The sequence below is a fragment of the Temnothorax americanus genome, unplaced genomic scaffold (assembly GCF_048541705.1).
Source record: "Temnothorax americanus isolate GAGA-0224 unplaced genomic scaffold, ASM4854170v1 Scaffold4, whole genome shotgun sequence".
NCBI classification, from domain to species: Eukaryota; Metazoa; Arthropoda; class Insecta; order Hymenoptera; family Formicidae; genus Temnothorax; species Temnothorax americanus.
The window spans coordinates 1,455,706-1,482,350 of record NW_027509547.1 but is presented as its reverse complement, the minus strand read 5'-3'; the positions used below and the strand labels follow the sequence as shown (position 1 = coordinate 1,482,350).

Sequence of the window (26,645 nt, the reverse complement as noted above, 5' to 3'; positions counted from 1 at the left end):
TTTTTTTTTACATACATGTTTCTCATCTTTTCACTTTTTCTATATCTATACTTATTTCACTTCAAGTGCTGAAATTTTGAGGGACGATCCCGATTCTCGGCATTCTCGCCACTTCTAGACTTCAAGTAAAAGTCCGGTTACTTTCGATTACAATAAAATTTCGCAAGTGCAGAATAAAGTTTCGCAGATGAAAATCGTATTGGGCTATACAAAAGAACATATCATTTATTTCAATTGTTTATTTATTTATATACACAATATCGCATTTGTTCTCAATTTCATATCAATTAATATTCTCGCTTACATATTGTGTAATTATATGTACAATAAATTGTAATATCTTACCATTTGTTTACAATAAACATTTGTGATAGCTTTACGTGTGAGACATGTGGTCGGTAGTGTAGTTTATAGATTCTTATGCAAAAAGTATCGATAAATCTCGCTGTTTACTTTTATTGACGTCTCACATCTCATGTGGCATATCTTTATAATCCTAAATAAAACGCTTAAATACACGAAAAGCAAGTCCATTTTTGTTACAATTTAGATTAAATTTTTAAGGCTGGTTCCAATTATTACATGCTACATTATTGTTTCTGTGTTATGATATCGCTATCAGTGTACAATTTTTATAATTGTATATTAACTTCAACATTGCACGTCTCAAAATCAACGTTGTGTGATCGTTAGTTTTTCAGCGCTTTAAATATATATTATTATTTTTATAATCTTAACGTTGCAGGTAATAACAAATTTAAATACATGAAAAAATAAATTAGTAAGTAAAACCGAAAAGCCTTAATAACTAGGACTCGAATGTTGATAAATAAACCTGAATAGCAGCTAGCAATATAATGTAATTACAAATTTAATTTAAAAATGTGATATATTTTGATCGAACACGATGAATTCAATTTTAATGATTCTTTACAGCCGCTCGATATCATCAAAATTTGAAGATATATATATACTCTTATATATATAATATATAATCTTTATGTGTGTGTGACAAAAACAATAATTAGAAATATAATTTATACAGCGTTAGAAAAGGGAAACGTACATTTGGATAGAAAGAAATAATAGGAAAAACGCGAAAAGCTTGATACAATCAAACTTTTTAAGTAAAAAATCTAAATTGTAGCAGCTTTTCCATAGTCCGATGAAAAAAGGGCATGAAAGACGTGCCGTAAACCAGTGCTATACTTGTATTCGCGACTGATATTTAGACGTAATATCAATAGACGTTTCATCAACATCCGAATCACAAAAAGAACATTTAGTAGAATTAAGCAATTATGTCAAGTACTTGTAATGGCAGAATATAGATTACAATGCGACAAATAATTAAATATACTTTTTCTCGACACTAAGATAGATAAGGCACTATCTATATAGCGCAATAAGCGCAAGTGAGTATTGATTATTTTTGAAAGATTCACACGGAAGAGCTGCGTTTACGCTGGTGGAATTCTTTTGGGATTCAGATCGTACATACGTCGCATTCGCTTTTTCAGCTCTTGCGGAAATTTGTCGTAGCATTTCTTGCACGCGGGCTTTAGATCAAATTCGAAGAACTTCGTCTTCTGATTCATCTTTTGGTCGCAAAACGCGCACGCAAAGTGATGGACGCACCACGCCTTGTTCAACGCAGTAAAAACTAGAAAATACAAGGATTAGATTAAAAATGTTAGCGCTCGCACAGAAAAGATTCGTATAATTGTTTGCTTCTGATATTGTCGGTTCAAAGTTAATTGCAGTCAAAGGTAGTGGTTCTTAAGAACCGTAATATGAGAAACATAAATAGCTAGAGAAGGAAACGTTAATTTAAGAATCCAAAGAGAATGAGGAAAATAAGAATTCGAAAAAACAAGACTTCGAAAAACCGATTGTCCGGATTGACTTGTAATATTTTTAATATATCTGATACGTACCATCTCCAGAGATAACTTGATTACAGACGAAGCAGAGATTCCCGAACAACTGATGATAATGAGTCTCGCAATAAGCGAGACCTTTCTTCTCGTAATGACGATGACCTAAGAAAGGCTTTTCGCATTTAGCACATACGAAATGCTCTACGTGCCAATGTTTGCCGAGCGCAGTTACCACGCGTTCCTCGATGGGACGCCGGCAGGCGCCGCAAATCGGGATTCCCATTTTATCGTGACATCGTAAACAGTACAGCTCGTTCTATGTAACATAAAATTTGTTATTAAGACGATTTAGATCGGTCTTTGTAGGTACATGCAGTTATGAATTTGAAAGTGGAAGATAAATATATTATTTTGTATCGTCTAAAATGTACTGTTAAAATTACGTTTAACGTATTAAACGTTTTACGTTTAATACGTTATATTTTGTTCACTATGATGAATGTATTTATATTTTTATTTAGATATAATTTTTTATAAACACCGAGGTTTTAAATAATCATGACCTATATGTCTGATTCATATATTGTAAAAAGTTAGGGAGTTTTTACCATTTCATTGGCAGCGTAGCCAGGTCGAGACCGGACTTCTCTGGCTTCGGAATTGAGTTCTACGCCACAAGTTGTGCAATTGAAATGATATGGATGATAAAGTTCACCGCGGAATCGTAAAGGTTTGTCATCGATTACTCCGCTAGAAATTACGAAAAACGATATCAATTAAAACTTTGAGACATATATATATATTTTTTTTTTCCATTACACTACATTATAGTTTCTTTGATTCTCTAAACATTTTAGACTAATTTTCAGAAATATTTTTGCCAAGAAACTACAAGTGGTAGTGTGAGAAGAGAATATAGTAAATAGAAATCTAAAGTATCAAAGATATGTTATTTTATGCAATAATAAGGACATACTGGCATTGATGACATATATGTTTTCCAAGCACCCCAGCTTTCACATTGGCGTTGCACGTGTGGCATAGAGCTCTGCCTTGACACTTGATGAATCCCGCATCCGCTAATTCACCATTACACTCTTCGCAGCAGAAGCATTGTGGGTGCCAATTCGAGTTCATCGCTTTAATCACGCGGCCGATGACAAACTCACCTGTCGCAAAGATGATAATGTCGATTAAATACAGTAAAACGTTACCTCACATCCGACTGTCCAAGAATTAACGGTAATGCTCAAGTAATTGACAGAATTTGTCCAACTTACCACACTTGCCGCAGCACGGTGCAAATAGAACGTGAAAGTCATGCTCGCAATACTTGTATCCTTCAAATTCGTAGAAGATTCCATCTGGAAATGGCCGAAAACATTGCGCGCACCTGTAAACATTTATTAGATATTAACCCACGTGTCTCAAGAATTCATAATGCAATTTTTAGAACTATTTTTGTTTTACAAAAAACAGCAAAGAAACTCTTGGAGAATACATGTTGAAAAAGAAAACTTGTTTATAAGTGTTACACAATTTTGAGAATTGACTCCGAAAGAGAAGAATGGTACATTTATCCATTCATTACAACTATTTACTTTTGAATAAAACTTCCCAATTGTTGTCCTGTATATACTTACACAAAACACTGAGGATGCCACAATTCGCCGTTTGAGTTGACGATCTTCTCATGCGCAACGAAGCCTTCTCTGCATCGGGAGCAAAACATATGATCCAACGACATATCTGTAACCCTGTACGTAATACATAAATATAAATTTCAAACGTTTACAGTCAATTTAATCATTAAATAATAGAACCCTGTTGTAAATATATCGTAATATTAAATGCACAATCTGAACTGTCGCTCCGTTAATTAATTATGACAATTATGTTTATACGTTATCAGAGAAAACAGGAGTTTTCTGTTATATGTATGGAATTATGTCTTATATGTTTACGCAAAGAAAATGAACATTTCTCTCAGGAGATAATGCTTACCCTGGCATATTTTAATGGAAGAGGACGGTTACGCTTTGACGTTGACAAATACTCCTGGCTATCTTTTTCTTCTACTCGCTGGCGCTCAATCTGCCTTACACTGTGACTTCTGTTACTGGAACATTATTAAAAGTGGGTTGAAACAAATAATAACGGCTAATAAATATATTAAGTGCGAATTTAATACACGTTGTGTCAATAATACTCCCAATATTCTCAATAACGCTAAATCAATCACTCAGTCATCTTCTTGCAATGCATTTACGTTTTATTTTTCTCGGGTATTGTTTTCTCCTTACATATATTACCTCTTTTTATCAGTCATCTGCTATCTATTGACTTCTAACGTGTATTTATTCAATTATTGAGAGTTTATTTCAATCTGATAAAAGATATAATTTTGGAGCAACAACTGTACTCCTGAAATATCAAGAATAGAAAATTCGCGGCAACGTAAATATTTACCGAATTAAATAAAGCGGAGAGTAACGGGATTAAAAACACTACCTGTGCGACCGTCTCGTTAGCCGACACGTCCGTATTCCTGTCAGATTTTAATCAGAGACAGCCAATCCGATCTCAGCGAACGTAGCATGACCTTTTATGAGAACGAACGCGGATCCCAACGGATCCTACGGTGGCAACGGCTCGTCCTACGCCACACCCTTGGCACCCGCGGTAAGCGCGATGGCAATGACGACGACGATGATGTCAGCGCGCAAATTCGGAATCATCAAGGCGGTTTTCCAGTCGTCGAAACTGATGACTTATTAAGCAAGACCTGGCACGAGACAACCAGCCAATCGTGTTATCCAATATCCATTTCTGCAAATGTAGGTTAACTTTAATCTCGATTTGACTTGGTTTTTATTTTATTTTATTATTTTTTTTTCTAATTTTGAGAGCTATGTTAGGTTAATTATCATATCTGCCTATATGTTAGGTTAATTAATTTTAATCTCGGTTCAACTTACCTTTTATTTTTCTCTAATTCTCGTGTCCATTTTTCTACCAATGTATAGATCAGCTTTATTAGTTTTTAATACTAAAGAACTAGAAAAAGATAAGAAGTAATTGAACTGTAATTATAAGGTTAATTTGCATCGATAGAACTGGACAAATGGCTTCTGTTGCTCTCTGTCCCTGTTCGCAAAATGAGTCAATCGACGCTTCGCTCTTACGGAAAAGCGGCAAGTCGATTGGTCGCGTCGCTTCCCGTCACGTTTAACCATCAGCTGATGTCCAATTTCGTAAACACACTCTCGAGTCTCGGTAGCGTCGTTGACAGCCGGGTGTCCAACGAGCGTGATCTGGAACACTTTTCTTAATTATACGCAAATCAAAACGCATAATCAAAAAAGGAAGGAAAGGTTTGTTCCCATCGGAGAAAATGTTCAGCACCAAGTCCTTCGACGTTGTGAGCTTCAATTCGGAATTATCTCCTGCGAGGTGAGTCCGCTTATTATCATTCGAACTATCGTCGCAAAATGTATATGTATATATATATATATATATATATATATATATATATATATATAATGCTTGAATTTAATTGATAACGCGATCACATCGTTCTCTCCTAGATTGGAGACGTCTGCGAACGTTCAAACGACGGAGATAGTCTACGCCGCTGACGACACACAGACCAGAGAGACGAGGAGTATTGGGGTGTGTTACACGAGATTTTATTTGAATTGTGAAGTTTACGGAAGATTTTATTTATTACGCTCGGCAAGCCGGAGTAAATTCTTCTTGAAAAACGTGTAAATCACAAAACGTCGATAAATGCTGTAACAGCTTTCTTGTATAGCCTGCATTTGGTTCTTATAAGCGTCCAAAATCAATACTGTCTATCTTCAATAACACACTGTCTTAGTTTTTTAAATACATTAATTTTTTTTATAACTCCAGATCCAGACGGTGAACGGACAGAAAACAGAAGCGCAGGTAGATTATGACAGACTGGCAGAGTTTATGAAAAAAGTCACGCCAGGGATCCTGCAAGCTCTCGACGAGGCTTACGCCACTAACGCTTTCGACGACTACAACCCGAATGTGACCGAGGCCTCGTCCGCCAATGTAGAGTTAATAAAGAAAATAAGTACGCGCGGGTCAGAAGAGGTGGACACGTCTCCACGCGAGAGGGTACGTCCTTTTCAATAAAACTAAAATAACTGTCGTATACGAGATTAAAGTGGCTGTCACGAGTCGAATGTTTTGCAGATTAAAATAGGCGACTTGTCGTGGAGCACCGTTGGCGGGACATTAGCGGTAGGCCTCGGTCACATTCGTCACGAAACGTGGTGCGATCATCTTTCCGCGGTCCAGTTGTACAATCTCACGACGGAGGACAACGTCGCGGACGCCCCTAACAGGACATTAGAGACGGATGGATGTGTCACAACGCTGTGTTACCACCCGACGGAACCCTCCATCCTCGCGGCTGGATTGTTTAACTGTAAACTTCTTCTAATTAACAGCAACAGCAATTACGAAATTCACATCTCGTTATACCTGACAAATGCGTTTGATTTCTCAAGGGGACGTATTGATCTGGAATCTTAGGGACGACGATTCCGTTGTGCCCACGCACGTGTGCACGCACGGCGAGCGCGTAACTCAAGTGTGCTGGCGACCAAGATCTGTGCACGACGCGGACCTGTTACTGAGCTCCAGCTCAGACGGATACATACTGATCCACAGATTGACGGCTAACTTTACGACCGTTCAACCGCACAAGCGGTACGTACTGCTAGCTGCCTGACTGTTATAATCCTGTTTACGGAATCTCTGCCGCACTGCAGATTCAAGATAATCAAGGAATACAATCCGGTGGAAAAGACCAGGCCGCGTAGCGCCGGAGGTACGCGCGAGCGCGCCGCGGAGGCAGGGCTGTGCATCACGAGCTTTGACTTTTCATCGAGGCATCCCAGTATATTTGTCGTTGGGACGCAGTGTGGTGGAATCTATAAATGTAGCTTGGACAGCGTAACTCCCATCGAAGGTTTGCGTCTATATATTGTAACAAAATAATATAATAAAATTGTTCGTAGAAAACAAGAGGTTTTTATCAATTTCAGGAGACGCCACGCTTATAGATCCCGTGATCGACGAATATGAAAGGCACAGAGGTAACGTTACCTGTGTTAAGTGCTCGCCGTTACGCAATCTGTTTGTCAGCAGTGCCACGGATAATGAAATCCGTATATACAATCTTGATGAGGTAAATTTCCATGTCACATTTTCAGCCTTTTCAATAATCACGACTCCGATCCTACGAAAACAAGGAACGTTATTTGATAATCTTTATTTACCTTAATCGAGTTTTTTGTGGATGATTGGAGTTTTTGAGCTTAAAAATAAATGGCACACAGTCATACAATAAATTGTATATTACGCATTTTTAAAAAATTCTAGCATATAAATTAGCGTAAAATATAAAATTGGAGAAATGAGAAACTAAAGTTGCGTAGAATTTTACTTAAAATGCCTTTTACAATTATTTTCCACGAATATTATATCTGAAGATTTAATCGAAGCATGAATCTACTTTTTTCGCGCTTGAATATACAATCAGTACAATATCCACGCAAGAGTGCGTGTCATTCTCGGACAAACGTGACTTGTTCGCTTTTCTGCAAATAATAAATCACTTGTTCGAAAGATCAGAGACAAAAGTTTTGAAACGTTTTCTAAAATATCTCGATGACAAACATGAAAGGGGGAAAAAACTGATGTAGCAAATTTTTTACGAAAATTTGTTTCATTACGTATCAGTTAATTTTATTTTTTCGTTGTGTAATTCCCGACGTTACGTAATTGTGAATTACATTACGCAGCATGTCAGTCAGCGGACTATTTCCGTGGACAACACAGTTGTGGGATTAACGTGGATGATTGGCAATCAAGACGTATTCGCAGCTTACGGAGCGGGCGCGTGTGTGAAGTTATACAATGTTGCGGACGGTAAACCCGTGACGTGTCCGAAAGTCGAGGTGACTGGCAAAGAAATTAGCAGCTTGTGCGTAAATTCCAAGAGGTACGTGTAAGATAATTAAATTCGCATGATTCGTCACTCAAAAACTTTCTTTCTATTTCTTGCTAATTTTAAACACGATTGTTACAACTGGTGCTCGTTTAATTTAAAATATATCTATATGTCTTGAATAGCTGTAATTTACATAGGAAAGTTACAAGCTCACTGTCGAAGGTCGAACAGTCTTTCAAATGATTGCGTCGAGTCATCTTCCATGTGAAACAATTGTTAAGAAAAAATATATATACATATAATAGATCGGCCACTAAGTCCGTGCGGTTTTTTTACTTATAAATTTTAAGTAAAAAAACCACACGGACTTATTGGCCAACCTAATACATAAGCGATTCATAGTGTGTTAACGTAAGATATTAGTAGAAATTACTGGAAAAATTGTACATTTAAAAGATCAATATTTGTTTTGCTTATTATAGAGATATACTGGCGATTGGGGGTGTTCGTGCGAAAGTCGAAATATGGAAATTTCCACGTCACTTGTTTTGAACGTGGTTCTAATTTACGCAATTACTTGCGGCATTCGCTGAATGGATTGACACTACATATATGCTTTATGTATTACACATACGTAACTGTTTGTAACTGGAATAAATTTGGAACATTGAACCTTCCTGATTATATAAAGTTTTCCTTTATAGAGATAAGAAATGATGAGACAGTTCTTGATAAAACATGTTTAGATCAAGAGATATTCTAAGATAAAAAATTTCAATTAAATTCAAAGTACTTCTAAAATAAAAGTTCAACATATTTTATATACATCATGTGTAAAATAAAAAAAATATATATATCAGTTCCCTGCATATCACAATTTGATTAAAAAAAAGAGAATTTATTTCAACATTATATTTGAGCAATATAGCTCTATATAATGTAATTAAATAAAAATATAAAAAAAGCATTGAGACCACAATAAAGTTTTAAATAAAACTTTATTATATGGTCTATAAACAATGTATTATAAAAACAATTATTACCTCTGTGACTCAATCAATGCGCAGCGTAGCTCTGAAAAGGGGACACAATTTAATAGGAAGAAGTATATTTATTATATTTCAGGTACGTTGAAGATTTGTCCTGAAAAGGACAGTTTGCACGCGCGCCTCGGCGCTCGTCCAGGTCCAGATGTTCCTTGCCCTTAAAAGGGCAGTTTTAAGCCTTTGTCCTGATAAGGACAGTTTTGCACGCTTGCACGTACGTTTATTGCGAACCAAGAAGACACACCAGCGTTCGTGATGCATTTGCGGGTCCCAAAAGGGACCCTGGATAATAATGGGGGAGGATTATGCGGGAGAATCTGATTTAAATAGGATGCGGGATATATAAGATAGGAGGGGAAAGAAAATTAAAGGTGATTCTCTCGTGGAATATCTTGCAAATGTTGAAGACGGCCAGAGGCCGTGTTAGGATTCGTGAATCAATTCAAGGAAACTTATTTCTTTTTTTTTTTTTTCAAGGAAAGGGATGAAATATAGGGGGAATGGGATAATTGAAAATTTCTTCTACTCCATCCAGATGATCTTCTTCGCCTCTCACGTGAACGGCAAGATGTTGATTCCGTCCCTCCTCTCGAACACGTACCGACTTCAAGAATTCTTCGGTGTCTTCCTCTCAAAGCGGCAGCACCTATTTACTGCAAAACTCGTCAAGCGAGTCCGCAACTCATCTCCTTTTGTTTCTGGTCTCATCTCCGTCATCGCAGATCTTCCTCCGATTGCCTCCCTGCATCTTGTCTACTTCGCTCCTACCTCTCTCTCCCTCTTCCTTTGTTTCAACAATAATATGAATATGCGCGTCTCTCTCGGTTGAGGAGCGACTCGCATAGACATCACGAAATACACGAACTCCGTCCCCGCTGTAAGTGGTTGTATATAATTGCGCTGCGCTGAAATATACTCTGGAAGTCACGGAGACGGAAAGTTCCGGTAAAGCTCGCCCAGCTCTTCTCCTCTTGCGCAAAAGACTCCGAGCTTGGGTTTCTCCGCGACTTGATCGAGGAACCGAAACCCTTGCTCTCTCCATTCTCCTGGTCTGCCAACTTCACCGGAATCGATTTACCGGGCACATTATTGCACGCGAAATCTTTCAACTCCTCGGTCCTTCCTCTTGCGCCTCTCCTCTCCGTCAAACTCTCTTTCTCTCTTTTTCTCTCTCGTATTATCTCTTCTCCTCGACGTTCTCCCCTTTCACACATTCACGCACGCTCTCGTTCTCTCTCATTGGTTTCATCTGCACACAATTTTTTTGGCGTCTTTTGTATTAAAAAGACATTTTCTGGTCCGTTTCTTTTTCTTCTTGGAATTCCTGAGACCCAAGCTCCAATCACTCAGACTCAAGATACCGCTCTGCTAACGAGCGGAGAGCTTTTTTTCATATATATTTGCTGCTCCGCTCTTCGCTCCGTATCTTGATGACCACTCGCACCCGAGAAACTTGCGTTTCCTTAATCCTCTTCCTCTCTCGCTTCTTCTTTCCCGTACCGCTGCGCGTCTCTTCTTTTTATTCTTCATTGAACCTCTTTCCGTTTCGCTTCACAGCTCTTCGAGAAACTCATCGGCGTTATAAATGTGCAAAGCAAAGTACGATACAAATAGTTACGCCTTAACGCCCTTAGGCATGACTCTTATTCTCTCTCTTTTTCTTCTTCTTTCTCTCGACAATAATGCCGAGCGTATTTAAGCGAATAACTTCTGGGAAGCCTCCAAACTTCATCTCGTTCATTACATTGTCCTCCCCGATCCTTCACGCCGATTTAGTCATCCGCCCCTCGATCTTCCACTACGCCTCTTCTCTCTCTTCTCTCTCTCTCACGGCTACTCTCCTTCGGAATCTTCTCGTCGGACGCGCAAACACGAGACGATTGTTTAGCGGCGAAAACAACGGGATGCGCGTCGAAAGGTGGCCGTCGCTGGTCATCCCCACGTGGTTCCTCCTTTCTTCCTCGTCTCTCGCGCGATCATCACCGCGACGTCAACGTACTCGCATCCTCGCCTCCTCGTCCTTCTTCTCGGATCGTCCTATGTCCTATGAGATAGGAATCTCAGTAACAGATAAAAGATCACCCGGTTTTCTTTCTCGGCCGAGTTGCTCACCCTGCAGATAATTGCCTGAGATACTCCTCTCGAGGATAAATTTTCCGTTCTTCGTCGAAGGCGACGATTCTTGCAGCTCTCGGTATCGTCTCTCTCCTCCAAGAAGTGATCTTCTTGCAAAAATTGTCGAAGATGCGAAGCTGACATCGGATCGTCATCGGATGGAACGGACGATCGACAGATCTCGTTTCTGCGCGTAACGACGAGCCTCTTCCTCTCACCACCTTTCGTCCGTCGTATTCCTTCTTCCTCGTCCTCTTCTATTTTTTGCGGAATTTATCGGCCCGCTTATCGACGCTCGGATCCGACGAATCTCGCTCAAATGGGTCGCCAATGTGAACCGCACATCAAGCTCTCGGAAGTCTTCCCCTTCTTCTCGCGTAGCAAAATAATTCTCTTCTTTCTCTCTGCTCGTTTTCGAGGGCGTCCGCCCTCTCCCGCCCTACGCGTTTTTTCATTTGCTTATTTACAATTATTTAAATGTATCTCGTCGTCTATATTACTATCTTCATCATTATCGACCGACGCGATCTCCCTCCTCCTTGTAAACAATTAAATTCTTAATCGCGACATATATATATATAATATATAATGCCTATTAACGCTCCAGTCAGAATCTTAAGTATTAGCTTTTTGTTTTTCTGTTACTACATAATAGATTACGGTCGTTATCATCTATGCCTTATTTACTCTAGAAACCTCGACGGTCAATTGCATCTCGTCGCGCCCGTGACAGTGGCTGTCAGAGGGGCACGGAGGGAGGAAAAATCGTCGACATTGTTATCATCCTCAACGTTGTTATCATCATCACAGAGATCGCGACTCGATATTCTTACAACTATTATTAACGTCCCCTATTAGATTCGCAGTTCTTTCTCTCTCATTCATTCCCTTTCTCTCTCTCTCTCTCTCTCTCTCTCTCTCTCTCTCTCTCTCTCACTCACTCACGCATTCTCGACAACGGAACCAGTAACGTTGCCTATTCCTCACAATCTACTTATTGTATTCATGAAAAAGGAAATGTCGCCTCGCGATACTTTTGTCTCAATTGCGATAGGTAGTATTATAACAATCTTAATCGTTAACAACGCTGTTGCGAAATCGCACGCCTGAATTGTCGTTGACATCAACTTCAACCCTTAAAATTTTTGCGAATACAAAATGAACGCAATCGCACGCACACGAGTCGTTTGTCCCGAGAGAGCGATCGATTCTCTTAAAAGTAAAAACACGTGTCATGTCTCAATTTGTTCCCGCGTCTTATTTATATTTATGTACAGTTTATCGAGTTTTTTTATCGCACTCGCGTGTTCAAGAGAAACGACTCGCGTTGATACTACACAGTACAAGCATTATCTTTTCCTTTTTCTCTCTCTCTCTCGTTCTCGCGATAACGCATCTACATCACTGTCCCATTAAAACAGACCAAAGTTTCGAGAAACAATGCTCGGTACAAAGTGCAAATTTACGGACGAACGCAGAAAAAAAATCGGGTGCAAGAAAACGGGGGAAAAAATACGCGCGCAGAAAAATCGGATCTCTTCGCCTCGTCGCAAAATTCCGCGAAACGTCGCCGTGGTATTGTCGGTTTAATTTTGAGAAATCGCGTTCGTATCTCTAATGCTCCTCATTTAGCGCCGTACACGTTCTGAGAATCTTGGCGTTTGTCGAGATCAAGAAACGTACGAATACTGTGCTAAACATTCAAAAGAAACACGCTGCGTTTTCTGTTTTACGGTTTTTTTGTAATGTACATTTTTAAAATATATTTATCGTATTTTTTTTTATTATAGATTTATGTACGATAAATATGAACGTTTAATCAACGTTGCTTTATGGATGTTATATAAATATAAAATCTGTAAATAAATATAAATATATATCTCCATCCATAAATCTAAATAAATATAAATTTTGTATAAAATTTTGTTTTCTCGCAATATGAATCATTTTTCGTCGACGGCAATAGCCTTTTAGGATAATATCAATAAACGATCGGTCAACCTTCAGCAAGTGATAAATGACATAAATGACAAAGGAAAAAAATCTTTAGTCGATTGTATCATCTCCTTAAAGAAGATTAAGGACTTGCCGTAGATTGTGACAGTCAGTTCGAATCTTTAAAGCTCTTTTAAAGTTATACGACTTGAAATTTACATATTCGCATCTGTATTGTTTAATTCTGAATGATTCGATCAATGTTCTTCGTTTACCGATTACAATAATTTCTCTGATCAACGAAAAACATTAATGAACGATTCTTTCTTTTTGATAATTCGAGACAATGCTTCCCTACCGACGATTCGCGATTAATTTCTCGCTGCGAGATCTTCCTCTCTCGGCGATCGGATTCCACACACGCAGAAAATATCTCTCCCCCTTCTCCCTGCGCCAAGAAATTATAAGGGGAACGTCTTACGCGATTATTTACCAAATAGGGAAAGTTGCTTTCACACGCGCGCTACTTGCGACGACCATCGAACCGACGTTCCGCATCACGGACCTGCTCGCGTGCGAAAACAATTCTGATCCAGAGCGACACGTTTTTTTTTCCGGCGATCCCCCCCGAACGGTTCCACGTGCCACTTTCCCAATCGCCGCGCCGATCACCATCTGCGTTTACGTATCAGTCACGAGTTTCCACAAAGCTGGAGTTCTCTTCTCCTCGTCTCATTAAGAGATAAACAAAGGCCGATACGAGCCGAACGCAGATAATGATGCGCGAAGAATTATATTTGACAATACACGCACGTGTTGCGCTTCGTTTCTAAACAATGAGTATCAATAATCGATTAAAAGATCGACGGATCGGCAGAGAAAACGTGCCCTTGGAAGAGGAAGCTCTTTTGCACACATACGTAACACACATACTCAAGCGCACAAACATTCTCGTCCTTCGTACGCATGTATATATATTTCTATATATATATATTTTTGTATTCCTTTTCACTCTCATTCTTTTCGCACTCGCTCGACCCAGCTTATTTTGGCACGCACGCATTCTACCGCTCTCGCACACTCACACTTTCATTATCCGGAAATATACTAAACTATATATATGTGTATGTATATATATATATATATCAAGGTACATGGTCTCGATTCGCTCAAATAGTCAATGCGTTCTCTCGCCGCGCTGGGCGAACGATTCTTCTCGCTTCCGACGGCGCGTTCGCCACGGTGCGAGCGACGGGGAGCATCGTCCACGTTTTCGAGGAGACCGCGAAGATCTCCCTCTCTCGCGAGGAATAAAATGAAATCCTCCCCCCGACGGTGCCCCTCGCACCGTCGCGTCGCGCGGCCGCGTTTTTACCGCGTTTCACACACGGCGGCGGGAGGAAGGATAAAAAAAAGAATATACATGTATATATATAGTCACGTCGACGGGGGTCGATTCCCCCGTCGATCTCCCCGGGGGGTTCGCGGAGGACGCGCGCGAAACGCTCTGGCAAGCCGCGAACAACCTCCTCCCTCCCGCCACGAACGTGTCGACGAACGCGTGTCTCCGCTTAAAAAACGAACTTTATCTAGCCCCTCGAGATGTCTTTTTTAATTAATCGAACGACTTCAAAATTCACCGGCTTTGACGCACCGGGCGCGCGTAAACGGTCGGCGCTTACGCGGACCCTGAGGAATCGGTGTCCGCGAGGTGAAAAGCTCTTTCGCGGTACGATTGAGATCGAAGTTCGTGCCTCGAATTATGCTTTCCTTTTCTCCGTAACAACGAAGCTTAAAAACTAATTTAAAACAAAAAAAGAAGGAAAGGAGACTTTAACGTCGGGCAAGACGAGTGAGCAATGCGAAAAAGAGGCACGGGGCGCGTAAATTTACGAACGGCAAGAATTTTCGGAAAGAATAAAAAGATCGGAGGAATGTACAATGCTGTCGTCATTACCGAGGAGTAAATTGATAATCGATCGAGTAAAAATCGCGTAGAGAAAAAGAAAAACGAGAATTTTGCGCCGTTATTCGCCCCTCTTTTTTTTATTTGAAGAAGCTGCGGATCGTTCGTAACATTGGACCATGAGTGCTTCGGTATGTATAAACCATGCTCTCTTTCGCTCTCTTTCTTTTCCCCTCTTCTCCTTCGTTTCTCGCTTTGTCAAACCTCTCAACTTAAACCTAAATTTAAGGCTTATTTAATTAATCGACACAGTGTTTTCGTGTGGCTGCGTGTTTGTGTCCACTGTGCTCGGTATATGATAAGACGTGAGCGTGTACGCGAGTCTCGTACAATGACGGAAGGGTCGGTTTCCGAGGTCCCTCGCGAATCGCCCCGTTCGGGATTCTCCCTCCTCGGCGAACGGGAAAGCGGAGAACCCCCGAGAGCGCGCGATCGCGAGACATCGCGGTAACTCCGATTCGGAACACGTTGGTTTCGTTCACGATGAGCTTCAATATCTCCGCTCTTGCTCGAGTAGCCCGCGTCTCTCCGACGACGGAGAATCGTCAAGTTTTTCAAAGTTACCTTCCGATTCTCGATTTCTGCGTGCAAAGACCTTTCGATGATAAAACGTGAATGGACTCGGTATCGTTGCGACGAACGATCTGTTCGTTCTACTTTTCGTAAAAAAAATTCTTTCAAAACAAATTAGAGTCCTGATTAATAAGAAAAAAAAAGGTAGTTTCACGTTACGCGATACTAACTGTCCTCGTGTTTGCAAAAGTTATCCTTAAGAAGCGTACGCTAAATGTAGATAAAATATATATCTAAAAAAATGATTTACTCATCCCTGCGAGAATGTTATCATTTGCTAAAAAGCTGTATACGAGCGTTCGACTCTAATCCATTCGCGAAGGGTCATCGAGAGCTAGCCCGTTCATCCCAAACACCTCGGTGTTTGCTCGAAGAGGAAAACGGGGTTTCCCCGGAAGGTTCCCCCGAGAAGGAGCCATAAATTTGAAGTTAAAACAATCAACTCCGCAATCGATGGATTCCCCGCGAAAGTTCCAAAGCGACTCCCTTTGTCAGAACTGCTAACTTTTGTGGGAAGTATTTGTCCGAAAAGTTTCGGAGAGTCCGTAAGAAGAACACCGTGAAATTTTCCAGCAGCGTTTCCTCCCCCTACTATCACCTACTACCGCTTTGCTCCACCGTGATCGAGAAAGCATAAACGAAATGTTACTTAATTCTTTAATGGCACCCCAATAGAGTACGAGCGAGAAATAAGATGCGGCTATAATCCAAGCCCAACCGAATTGGTAATTCTTTCAAAGTGTGAAAGCAGCGAAGATATATAGCGAAAGAATATATGCACACACACATGCATAGCTATTTCTATTTATATCACGTGTACGCTTGAACGGCGAATGTGCTGCGATTTGGATTTATCCGCGAAATAAAATGAAAAATTCTCTCAGGTGATAAAATTCTCAGGTCCGTTATTGGTCCCTGAAAGTAATGCAAAAGCCAAGTTCCCGGGGCAGTCCCCCACAGCGCCTGATGTGGCCACCATGAGGATTTTAGTGGGTATGCTATGCACGTAATATCTTTCGCGATGCACATGCATAGAATCCCACATTACCCTTGGCACTGTAGCCAGCAGTGTCGAGAGTGCCTCTTTGAAGACTTCTCCCAATGTAAAAAAAAAAGTCTGTTATTGGTGATAATAATTTCGCGTCTTCGCCGAAAGGAATAATTGTCGAGAAAACGTGACTAGGCAGATATGTGCTCAAATAAAATGTACCGAATCGTTTGAGACGGAATCCGATCCTTGTAAAATAAGATTTCTCAGTTTGTCGTCGTTATATATATTGCCACGAAAAATATTGCGAGCTTGTCGGGAATTAATAATGAAGCGATTAAGCACGGATCTCTTTGCGCCTCGAGTCTCGCTCGAAAGGTCCGTGACGGCAACTAAAGAAATGTTGCCGAATCACGATGGAACGTCCGGACCATATGATCGACCACCTCGTCGATTCCCGTTCGAAACTCGTTCGCGACAAGCGTAGCGCGAACGCGACCGCGAAACTCGTGTGAAGACGCGACTCTATACCCGATCACCCTCGCGATATCGTCTCGCCTGCGCCCTTAATTAAGCCCGAGCCTATTTGCGATTTTGTACGTTACAATATCACAATTGAATGTTGACCGATAAATGGGTCGTCCCGCGTCTGCCGGTCAGCCTCCTCGTCACAAGAGAAAATCTAACCCGGAACTTTCTTCAGGGATATCACACGCACGATGACCCGTGTCGATCGTCCCCCCCCCCCAGACTTTTTTCCTTGCTTTTCTCACGGAAACAAAACTGGTCCAACGTGGCTCCGGCAATGACGTGCGTACATAGACCAAGCATTCTACTCGCGGAGCGAAGCCGGATGTTGGCAGTTCAAGACAGAGCGAGATAGTTGATTCGCCCCTAGTACTTTCTCATTTTCTAATAACGACACTTGACAGTCGATCCAAGCTAGAATGAGAAAGCTCCAGGGGCAAATCAACCATCTCGGTCTTGAACTGCCAACTTCCGGCTTCACTCCCTCCATCGCAAAAGCATAGGAATACTTGGTCTATGTATACACGTCATTTGGCTCCGGAGTGACCACGTCGAGACGCTTGAACATCTAAAACGCGCTTACTCTGAGGATGGCCAATCGCTCGTTCGAAAATGAAGCGCTGAGACTGCAGAGCGGATCGAGTCTAGTTTCGGAAAATTTTGAAATCAAGTATCCAGAGAGCTTGCTTAGGTATTCGATATCGGGCGCTTTTCCTAAATTTTGATTTATCCAAATGGACCACGAATCCGGGAAAAGTCTTCCGCGTTCCGACACACGTCAGTCGCGCTCAACTCTCTCCATTACGACGCCACTTGAAAATTCGTTTCGCAATCTCGGCAAGCTCGTTCCTCGGAACGAGCCTCGTGGCGACCCGGTCTGTCCTCAGCGCTTCAAATCGATCCGCGTCCTTCCGGGACGACCCAGCCGCGCGTCATTTACAATTACAGACTACGAGCTATCATTATCAGCTATATCTGTATGTGTGCATGTGTGTATAGTCACGACACGACGGGTCGTGTTTTAAAGCCGTAAGATGGAAACGCTCGGGTCATTATCTCCCTCCCTCCCCCCCTTCTGTCTTTCTGCCTTTCCTCTCGCGCTCGTCATTCGGTCCTCGAATATCACCGAGCGCGTTTACCGGTTTATATCAAACCGTCAAAAATTAATCACGTTTATTAATATTAAAGCGTGAAGAATACGGACATCGTATCACCGTTTCTCTCTCGTGGAAGAGAGGGAGAGCGAGAGAAAAGAGAGAAGATGCGAAAACGCGTTTCTTCCCCTCCTCTCACTCTCTCTTTCCCCTTTGCTTATCTATCGCGATGTTTCTCTCTCTTATCCAACTAATAACGCCATTACTTATCGTACCTAAACTCTATACTTTGCGGTTTTTTCTCTATCGGTTTTTTTTTTAAATCTTATATATTGTATATATAATATATGCGCGCGTACGCGTGTGGGTATACATAATATATGTATGTATATAGATATATGTATTTTATATCGATTAATCAGTTATCAATTAAAAGTTAATAGTATCTATTGAGTCATCATCACAGCTAATTTCCCGACTCTTCTTTTCGTTAAACAATTGATTCTGTCATTCGTGGCCTCTCTCCTCCACCTCTCCTCCTCTCCGTCGTTCGTCTTCCGCGTATAATCCTTCCTTTTTCGCCGGTTGTACGTTCGCGCCGTAAAAAGATCCACGAGGGAAAAATCGAGCCTGGCGCTGGCACCCATCGCCGTCCTCCGAAAATCCCGATTACACGTGGCCCGCCCTCAACGCGAATGTTCGAGTCCTCTAGCCACGCGCTCCTGGAATCTCGGGGAACAGGACGAGAACGCGTCCCTGTTTGTACCCCCAATTTACGGGAAGAGACTTTTTCCCTTAACAATCGAAGCTACAATTTTCGTTCACGCAGCTGATAATTTACACATTGGTTGTTCCGGGATCGCGTGGCTGATCGGCGCGCGCGTCTTCGCGACAACGGATACGCACGTTTTCACTTGCCCCCCACATATCTCGCATTTCTGTCTCCCTTTCTCTCACCGGACGGCAGTGTTGAATTCGTTTCCTTCTCGCTCCAAGGATCTACCGCGAGCTCTGCGACCGTGACGATTTATCCGGCCCTGAACCCGCACCGAGATAGAAAGTCTTCGCCTTTAATCGCGCGTCGACTCGGCTGCTCGGTGACCAATTCGAAGGCTCTTAAACAAGATCGCGATGCCTCGAGACGTCTCTCTAGCCGGCTCTACAATTCGCCGCGAGAACCGCGTGCGGGAAGCGACAATGAAAAATCACCTACGAAAAACAATTATAACATATAAAAAAGATAAATTAAATATCTTAAAAAAAAATAATAATAATAATAACGACACAAATTTATCGATATACGGCGTTTAAAATAATGCGGTACAGACGGTTCTATATCACAAGGAGCTGATTTGTCTGTCGCAAATTGAATCGGGAGCTGTGCGAATAAGTGGATACGTAGCTGATCCAAGAATTTACGTATTGGATTAACAAGCTGCCGGCGTGACAGCTTCGATAAAATACGGTCCGTCAAATTGTTTAATTCAGAATTGTGTAGTATGTACACCTGTTTCATTATTTGAAGTGTTTTGGACTTCTGTTCAATTCAGAGTGAGATTGCGTATAGTACATACACAAGCATTATCATTTGAAGTAGAATTCGGACTCTCGTGTAATGTTACTCCGAAACCGCCTCCCTCAAGGTCCGCGTTTGAGCAGGAATGTCTCAACCTGTATTTGACGGTTTTCAAGAAACGGTTTCGGGATACATGCGCAAGTTCGTCAACAACACGTGGAGAGATACTGGAGCAATATCTTGGGGCCCCCCCAAAATATTAGTCGGTATCGTCCCGCGTGTTGTTGCCCAACCCGCGGAAGAATAAGGAACGAGAATCTTTAAGTAAAAAAAGAAATAAACAGACAATGTGTGTGATTGCAAAACGGTTGCAAACTCACCGATACTCTGCGATTTAAAGCGTTTCAGCTCCTTGTACCGTCGCGTAAAATTAAATTCCGTCGCGATCGTCTCGTTTTCCCTTCATCGATTCTCGTGCGTGGTGTTCAAGACACGGATTTCGCCATCGTCATCGCGAACGGCGACGGCGAATTAAATTTCGAACGCGAAAGTGCGTGTATCGATCGTATTAAAAAAACAAACAAACAAAACGAAAAAAGAAAAAAAAACAAATCTCTGGGCTTGTGATGATTCGTAATTCGTGCGCATTCGTGAAAACGAGTTGCCAAACTCTCTCCTTCGCGCGTGCTTATCACGGGATTATCGATCTCCTCTCTCTCTCTCTCTCTCTCTCTCTCTCTCTCTCTCTCTCTCTCTCTCTCTCTCTCTCTCTCTCTCTCTCTCTCTTGGAACCCGGTCGCGCACGACGCGCCAAGGATGGGAAAAAAAAAGGAAAGAAAACGTGTGTCCGTTCTCGCGCACGTTCGAGAGTTTACATTCGACAAGCACTCGCGTTTGCCTCTGTCCGCGTGTATAAGAAACGGTATTTTCCTTCGATAATTTTCGACGTCGTAGATCAAACGTACGTGTGTGTGTGTGTGTGTGTTAGCTGCTATAATAGATACCGTTCGCGTATTTCATCTTACAAAACTATAGATACGGAGCGAGGAATCGAAGAAAAAAAAATCGAAATCACGCGTTTTGATATCGGTCTCTCGTGTCTCAAAATTTTGCGTTTTACTTTCCTACTCTCATTCGCGCGTCCCACAATCACACCCGTCTCGCAAACTCGGTTTTTACCTAAAGACTAATCGCCTACCGAAAAAAGCAATTGACGTAAGAGAAGAAAAGTGGACATAGACAGTTGCAAAAGAATCATTTGCAAGTTATCAAGTTATCAAGAAACTTATAAAAGAAAAAAAATTAAACATTAATTAAAACACTACGTCAAAGAATTTTGTTCAGTCTGTGGCTTGAAATAATTTTGCTTAGAAGAAAAAAAAATAAACAAAGAAATATTAAACACACAAAAATTTTAAAGCTTTGAAAATCTAAATCTAAATCCGACGAAACCACACTTGTCGATTTGATTGTGCAATGTCAAATCGATCGTATTCTCCACGCTATCGTATCGTTAAGGCCTTAGCTTATTACTACTATTGTTGTTTATTTACCCTTAAATATTATTGTTATCGTTACTATATTATATATTAAGTCCATTTACTGTGTCCGGTATATAGTTTAGAAGTGGTGCGAGTTTGATATGACAATTGCGCCCGTAAAGCATTGTAAACCAACGAAAAAAAGTTCCGACCGCCCTCCTTTCTGTCCGGCACAAAGAAAAGAACCTCCAGAAACTCGCACGAAGGACAACTCCTCTTCAAGGACGGGTCGAGTTAACGTCCGTTATCGTTAACTGTTGTTCCTGCTTTTAATCTATCTTACGAATCTCGGTCCTCCCCCATCAGGGACGCGACCGCCCTTTAAATGTCGCTATCAATGTCCCTATCTTCTCTGTTACGGCCACGATTGCGCCCTAAGAAGGAACAAGACAATCGCCAATCCGACGTTAATTAATCAGGACAATCGCGACGCTAATACTCTCTTCCCTCTTAAAAATCTTCGTCCTCGATATCCGCGTCTAAATAAAACATTAGAATACATTAGTACTTGAATTTTTCAAATGTAACAACAGTCATTGTGACGATCAATAAGCATAGATTTGAAATTGTTTAGGAATCGAGATTATAAATAAGAGAGAGAGACGCGTTTGTGAGAATTCCGTTTGCAACGGACGAACCAGCCAAATCTTCTCTTCCTGTCTCCATATCTCTGTCTCTATTTTTTTTGCTCCCTATCGTAACAATAAATCTTAAATTTACATGCAATTCATTAATAATTTTGTTGATGAAACATCGCCGAAAATCGAGAGCGCGAGAAGCGTGATCGAAATGTGAATTCTCCCGCAACGTCATGATAACCGTCATAACGTATCCGCGAAGCATATCCATTCGATCACCTCACCTCTCCATTCAGATTTCTCCCGATCCCCCTCCTACCTCTTTGTTATGTCAATCACGTTTAATTAACCCACTCGCGTAACGCGCACTGAAAAACTAAAAAAAAGCAAAAAAACTTACACCTTATACACTTATCTCACGTAAAGAGTAACGGATAGCAGTGAGTAGCGGAATAGCAAGAAAATAAAAATATCTCCAACAAAAAATGAAAAAGAAAAGTAAACAAAAATTAAAAAAAAAAGCTGCATGAAATAAATCTCCTATACGAAGCCGTGTCCCTTTACGATCCGTAATATCAAAAAAATGATAAAGAGTCCGCGAGAGAAACTGTTAATAAAGAAGTATACTGATAACGATCATTAGTCGGGCGGCTATTAAGCAACATTGTTTGTCCAGCATATCCGTAGCAACGGATCGGCAGATTGCGTACGCCGTTTGTGTCCAATTAGAGCACGAGGGGATAATAAAAACGCGCGTTAGAACACCGGCTGTCTCAAGAACGGCGTGAAGCGCGTGTGCTTCCAAAAATCGCTTTGGAAAGAGCGTTCGCGAAAAATCGTCGGACGTTGTTTCTCTTTTTTTTTTTTTTTTTCAACGCGTCGATATTGAAGTCCATCGTTTGACAAAATCGCGAAGCGCATCTTCGCTCGTGTCGTCTCGTCAGACTGAGGATGTTACTCTCTCTCTTTGTGTTTTCAGATGTTATACAGATAATATATATATATATGTATGTACGTGGGGCTCTCCTTTGTGTTCCTTTTGCAAGTTTAGCGGTATACGATAATCTAAAATACAGTATTACTTACATTTTGTCACAATGATGGGAGTTCCAGAACGCATATATATACATATATAATGTATCTCTCGCGTGCACACACATTGATCGCGGCATCGGAACGCACCGATGCACCGTGTCGTCACCCCCCCTCCCCCCCGCAATGCATAGTCTTATATAAGGTTTCAAGTTTGTATGCTGAATGTATCTTAGCATAAAGAACGGATTACGGGATATCCACTCGCGCGATAAAATCGAAAACCCGTGTGTATATATGGACCGCACACGGTGTCACCATCATAGTCATCATTATAATCTTCACATTCATCCTCATCATCGTCGCTATCATCGTCCCTCTTATTCTCGCAGTCCTTACCGACGATGATTCCCTACCGTACCTGATTCTCTAGGAGCCACTGACGGCCGCCACCTCTCACCTCGCACGTTGCTGGTGTATACGTTGGTCTTTGGGTATCAAGCCTGAACGTTTAGCACTATGCGCAGCTGCCTCGTAAATTCGCTCGCGCTGTCTAACTGGCGGCAGCCATTCACCAATCTGCTCGTCCAACGACTCGGCGGTTTAGGCACGCTCGCAGGCGACGGCGTTTCCGAGAACTTGGCGCCCGCGTAGAAGTTGTTGGTCGGGCTGCTGCTCGGACTGTGCTGCTCGCAACGCTGCTGCTGCTGCTGCTGTTGTGGTGATGGTGGTGATTGCTGCTGCTGTTGCTGTTGCTCTTGTTGTTGTTGTTGTTGTTGTTGTTGTTGTTGTTGTTGTTGTGGTGGTGGTGGTGGTGGTAGTGGTGGTGGTGGTTGCTGCTGCTGTAGCTGTTGTGGCGAGCTTCTCGCGCTCTTGGACGACGGGCTGTATGGGCTGGCGCTTTGCCGGCCGTCTTTAGCGTTTCTGACCGCGTGGCGACCGTTCTTGTATAAGAACGGCGATGATTTACTGTTGGAACGATTATGGTGGTGGTTGTGCTGATACCCGACCTTCGGCGAGGCCTGCCGGTGCACCTTGGCGTTGTCTAACTTGGGCGCGGAGTTCGTCATGGCTCGGATGTTTGTCTATCTATCTCTCCTCTGTTTCGGTTCACTACACCTCCTCGTCACTCAGCCAACTCGTCGGCCTGCAATACAAAGCAGTCCCTCAAATTCGTACATTCCTAATATTTACTTCTCTCTTTCCATGTTGATACCTCCACCGTATCTCTAAAATTGATTTGCATCTACATTGTTATTTTTTTCTCGCTATAAAAGAGGAAACGCTACTTTCTTTGTTTCAAAACGAGGACGACTATGACATTCTGGTACACTTAAAGTTGGTAAACCTATATAACAATTGTATATCTCTCTTCTCTTCCTGCTATAAAATCATTTATTTAATCGATCTTTTCTTAGCAAAAATGCCGAGAAAGTTGATCGTTTATTGCAACTTTCCAATTCCTTGCATCATAATTATAAAAAACACATTTTACATAAAAAATCGATCAAGCGTCACATTTAATGCCGCGAATATATAATAATATATTTACAATATTTTATATACTTTTTTTTTTTAATAAAAACTGAAAATTGATCGGTCAATTCATCAATAGTGTAAAATGTTAAAACTATATATAAAGAGCAGATCTTGTCGGAATTTATTATAAATTAAAAACATAAGCTCATTAACATAACTGGTGCAGTTATATTATGCCGCTCGCCTCTTGCGTCGCGTTAAATAAAATTTTTCGTTATGTCGCGCAACATGGTCTGCAGAATGTAGTGTAAAAGAACTATTGAACTTGTAAGACGTATGTTTACATAACAAACTAGAGGACTTCCTTTATAGCCTGTGCATTTTCTTTAATTTTATAAAAAAAGAAAAAAAAATCCGGATGCTTTGTTGAATGTAAGATATAGTTTATGCTAATATATATTTTGTCCTTATATTGCGTCATAATAATTTGTAATATCCGTCGCACAATGATAGAACTTTAGCATGATTGAAGGCATGCATTTGCGACATCTAAAAACTGATTCTGGTTACAACGCAAATCTTCATAGATCAACGAGTAGATGCTCAATAAAAGTCAACTGCATACTTTCTATCATACTTTCACCGTCAAATACCTTTTCCCGGAGGACAAAATTACGACAAATAATAATAATAATAATAAAAAAAATCACTGTTCTGATCATTGAGAACCGAAGGAAATAAAGTAACATTGTGTACATCCTTTCTGAGAAAACTGAAAAATAGAAACGAAATATTTGTCAAGAGAAAGAGGGATCTATAAGAGTTTGTGACGTCTTGTTTCTTTGAGAAAGGCTTCAGTGTAATTCTTTTCTTTTTCTATTTTATAAAGCATTTTTTATACAGAATGAAAATCACAGGCAACAGGAACAGAATTTCCGACGAATTGAATTCCTATTCTCCATTGCCGGTGCCTGACCAGGCACACACAGTGATTTGATTTCGAAGCCTTGAACACAATACAAAGGTATACGGACAACAAAAACAGGGAACAAGCCGGACAACGGAAATAACTCCATTTCAACTTGTAATAAAACTATTTGTTTCAATGTGCATAGGGCTGAAAAATTCATGTTAACAAGCGACAAGAAATAACCCAAAAGATATGCATCAATTAACTTTTTCAAAACCTCAACGTTCGAGCAGCTGTCCACAAAGTGAAACGTAAAAAGAAATATTTATTAAACACATAGAGTATTTATAACTTCTCATAAATAATATCCTTGTTCTTTGTTTTTCACAATCGACTCGTGACTCAATCCTCGAAGGCTCTTTGTCTTTCCGAACGCCGCGCGTCCGGCGCGGGACGAGCGTTGAGCGTTCTTCCGCACGGGAAATAAACGGGCGATAAGCGCGGCGCGTTCTCGGAACGATATCGATTCGGAAAGCTGAAAAAATAAGAAGCATAAGGAGCAAAAAAAGGGTCCTACCGGTGAACGTTGGCTGATTCGCCTCTCGGGGGGGGGACGGCGTCCCGCGTCCCTGCTCAGCAATTTTTCCAACTGCGCAATAATCACGGTATCCAGGGCAGAGCGGTGGTGGGGACGACGACGGTGACGACGCGGTGGGATAAGCGCGGCGGGGCGCCCCCGGGAGCTGTTAGCGCGATGCTACCTCGCCTCGTGTTCCTCTTCTCTCACGGTCCTCCCAGTGCGCGTACCTCGCAAATTCGACCACATCCGATGACCGTTAGCCACCTTTTAGCTCAATATATTTCCTCTCCTACCCCCTCGCGTGGCCCGCTCTCACGCCGCCGATTGCGGAAAAGCGGCGCACATACGTTCCCCGCCCGCTCCCCGGCGCGACAATAACGACTCCACTCTCTGTCCAAGATGGCGGACCACGGAGCCGCTGCGTTTGTTTGCCCTCTTCACGGCCGTAGCTTCCGCCACGACCGGCTACGACGCTACCGAAACGAATCGGATCGGGTCGCTCGCGGCCAAATTCACCTCGCTGTTGCGTTTTCCGCACGCTTCCTCGTCGAAAAAACTCCAAGGGGGCCAATCCTCTCGGGGCCCGGGGGGAGGGAGGTCCGCGCGCACGCACCGTATTATGCTCCGCGCTTCGGCCGTCGGCGTGCCCTCGTTACTTTTCTCCCTTCTTCGTAGGCGTCCTCGTCCTCCGTTGCGCCTCCAAAAATCCAGTCTGGTCGAATCGCAAACAACGATCTCGCTCCGCAACTCCGCACTACTCGGGCAGTTAAAAAGTTCAGAGGCCGTTCAGGCTCGTGTTGTCCCACTTGTCCCCCACATCTCTACTACGACACTCCTCGAACACTGATTGGGGCATTCCGCTCCGCCTGCGCTTTTATAGGTCCGACGCCGT

General features: G+C 41.7%; 3 protein-coding genes across 4 annotated transcripts; 1 reads left to right on the top strand and 2 right to left on the bottom strand.

Moving 5' to 3' along the window:
- Window positions 1–224: 224 nt before the first annotated feature.
- Stck (LIM zinc finger domain containing stck) lies at window positions 225–5,062 on the bottom strand. Of its 2 annotated transcripts, XM_077415076.1 has the most exons (9): window positions 4,859–5,062; window positions 4,392–4,709; window positions 3,885–3,999; window positions 3,524–3,637; window positions 3,161–3,273; window positions 2,857–3,049; window positions 2,489–2,630; window positions 1,938–2,196; window positions 225–1,663 (listed from the first exon to the last, which is right to left on the bottom strand). In XM_077415076.1, the coding sequence occupies exons 3-9, from the start codon at window positions 3,890–3,892 to the stop codon at window positions 1,461–1,463; spliced, it is 1,032 nt and encodes a 343-aa protein (XP_077271202.1). In that variant the 5' UTR covers window positions 3,893–3,999; window positions 4,392–4,709; window positions 4,859–5,062; the 3' UTR covers window positions 225–1,460. The 2 variants fall into 2 exon arrangements, with proteins under 2 accessions (XP_077271202.1, XP_077271203.1); XM_077415077.1 differs by lacking the exon at window positions 4,859–5,062 and having other exon boundaries at window positions 4,392–4,732.
- A 70-nt stretch (window positions 5,063–5,132) lies between these two features.
- On the top strand, window positions 5,133–8,544 carry LOC143902299 (cytoplasmic dynein 2 intermediate chain 2). The gene is made up of 9 exons (XM_077415072.1): window positions 5,133–5,333; window positions 5,468–5,552; window positions 5,796–6,029; window positions 6,108–6,342; window positions 6,425–6,626; window positions 6,689–6,888; window positions 6,965–7,107; window positions 7,724–7,923; window positions 8,355–8,544. The coding sequence occupies exons 1-9, from the start codon at window positions 5,275–5,277 to the stop codon at window positions 8,422–8,424; spliced, it is 1,428 nt and encodes a 475-aa protein (XP_077271198.1). The 5' UTR covers window positions 5,133–5,274; the 3' UTR covers window positions 8,425–8,544.
- Window positions 8,545–9,404: 860 nt separating this feature from the next.
- Window positions 9,405–26,585, bottom strand: LOC143902306 (uncharacterized). The gene is made up of 2 exons (XM_077415083.1): window positions 25,751–26,585; window positions 9,405–23,931 (listed from the first exon to the last, which is right to left on the bottom strand). Exon 2 carries the CDS (start codon window positions 23,852–23,854, stop codon window positions 23,282–23,284), a length of 573 nt encoding a protein of 190 aa, XP_077271209.1. The 5' UTR covers window positions 23,855–23,931; window positions 25,751–26,585; the 3' UTR covers window positions 9,405–23,281.
- Between the last annotated feature and the right edge of the window lie 60 nt (window positions 26,586–26,645).

Coding starts and splice junctions, on each gene's coding strand:
- LOC143902306 (XM_077415083.1), bottom strand. CDS start 23,854: ATGACGAACTCCGCGCCCAAGTTAGACAACGCCAAGGTGCACCGGCAG.
- LOC143902299 (XM_077415072.1), top strand. CDS start 5,275: ATGTTCAGCACCAAGTCCTTCGACGTTGTGAGCTTCAATTCGGAATTA. Junction 5,553..5,795: donor GAGAGACGAGGAGTATTGGG/GTGTGTTACACG, acceptor TTATAACTCCAG/ATCCAGACGGTGAACGGACA. Junction 6,030..6,107: donor ACACGTCTCCACGCGAGAGG/GTACGTCCTTTT, acceptor AATGTTTTGCAG/ATTAAAATAGGCGACTTGTC.
- Stck (XM_077415076.1), bottom strand. Junction 3,274..3,523: donor TGGCATCCTCAGTGTTTTGT/GTAAGTATATAC, acceptor AAATGTTTACAG/GTGCGCGCAATGTTTTCGGC. Junction 3,050..3,160: donor ACCGTGCTGCGGCAAGTGTG/GTAAGTTGGACA, acceptor TCTTTGCGACAG/GTGAGTTTGTCATCGGCCGC.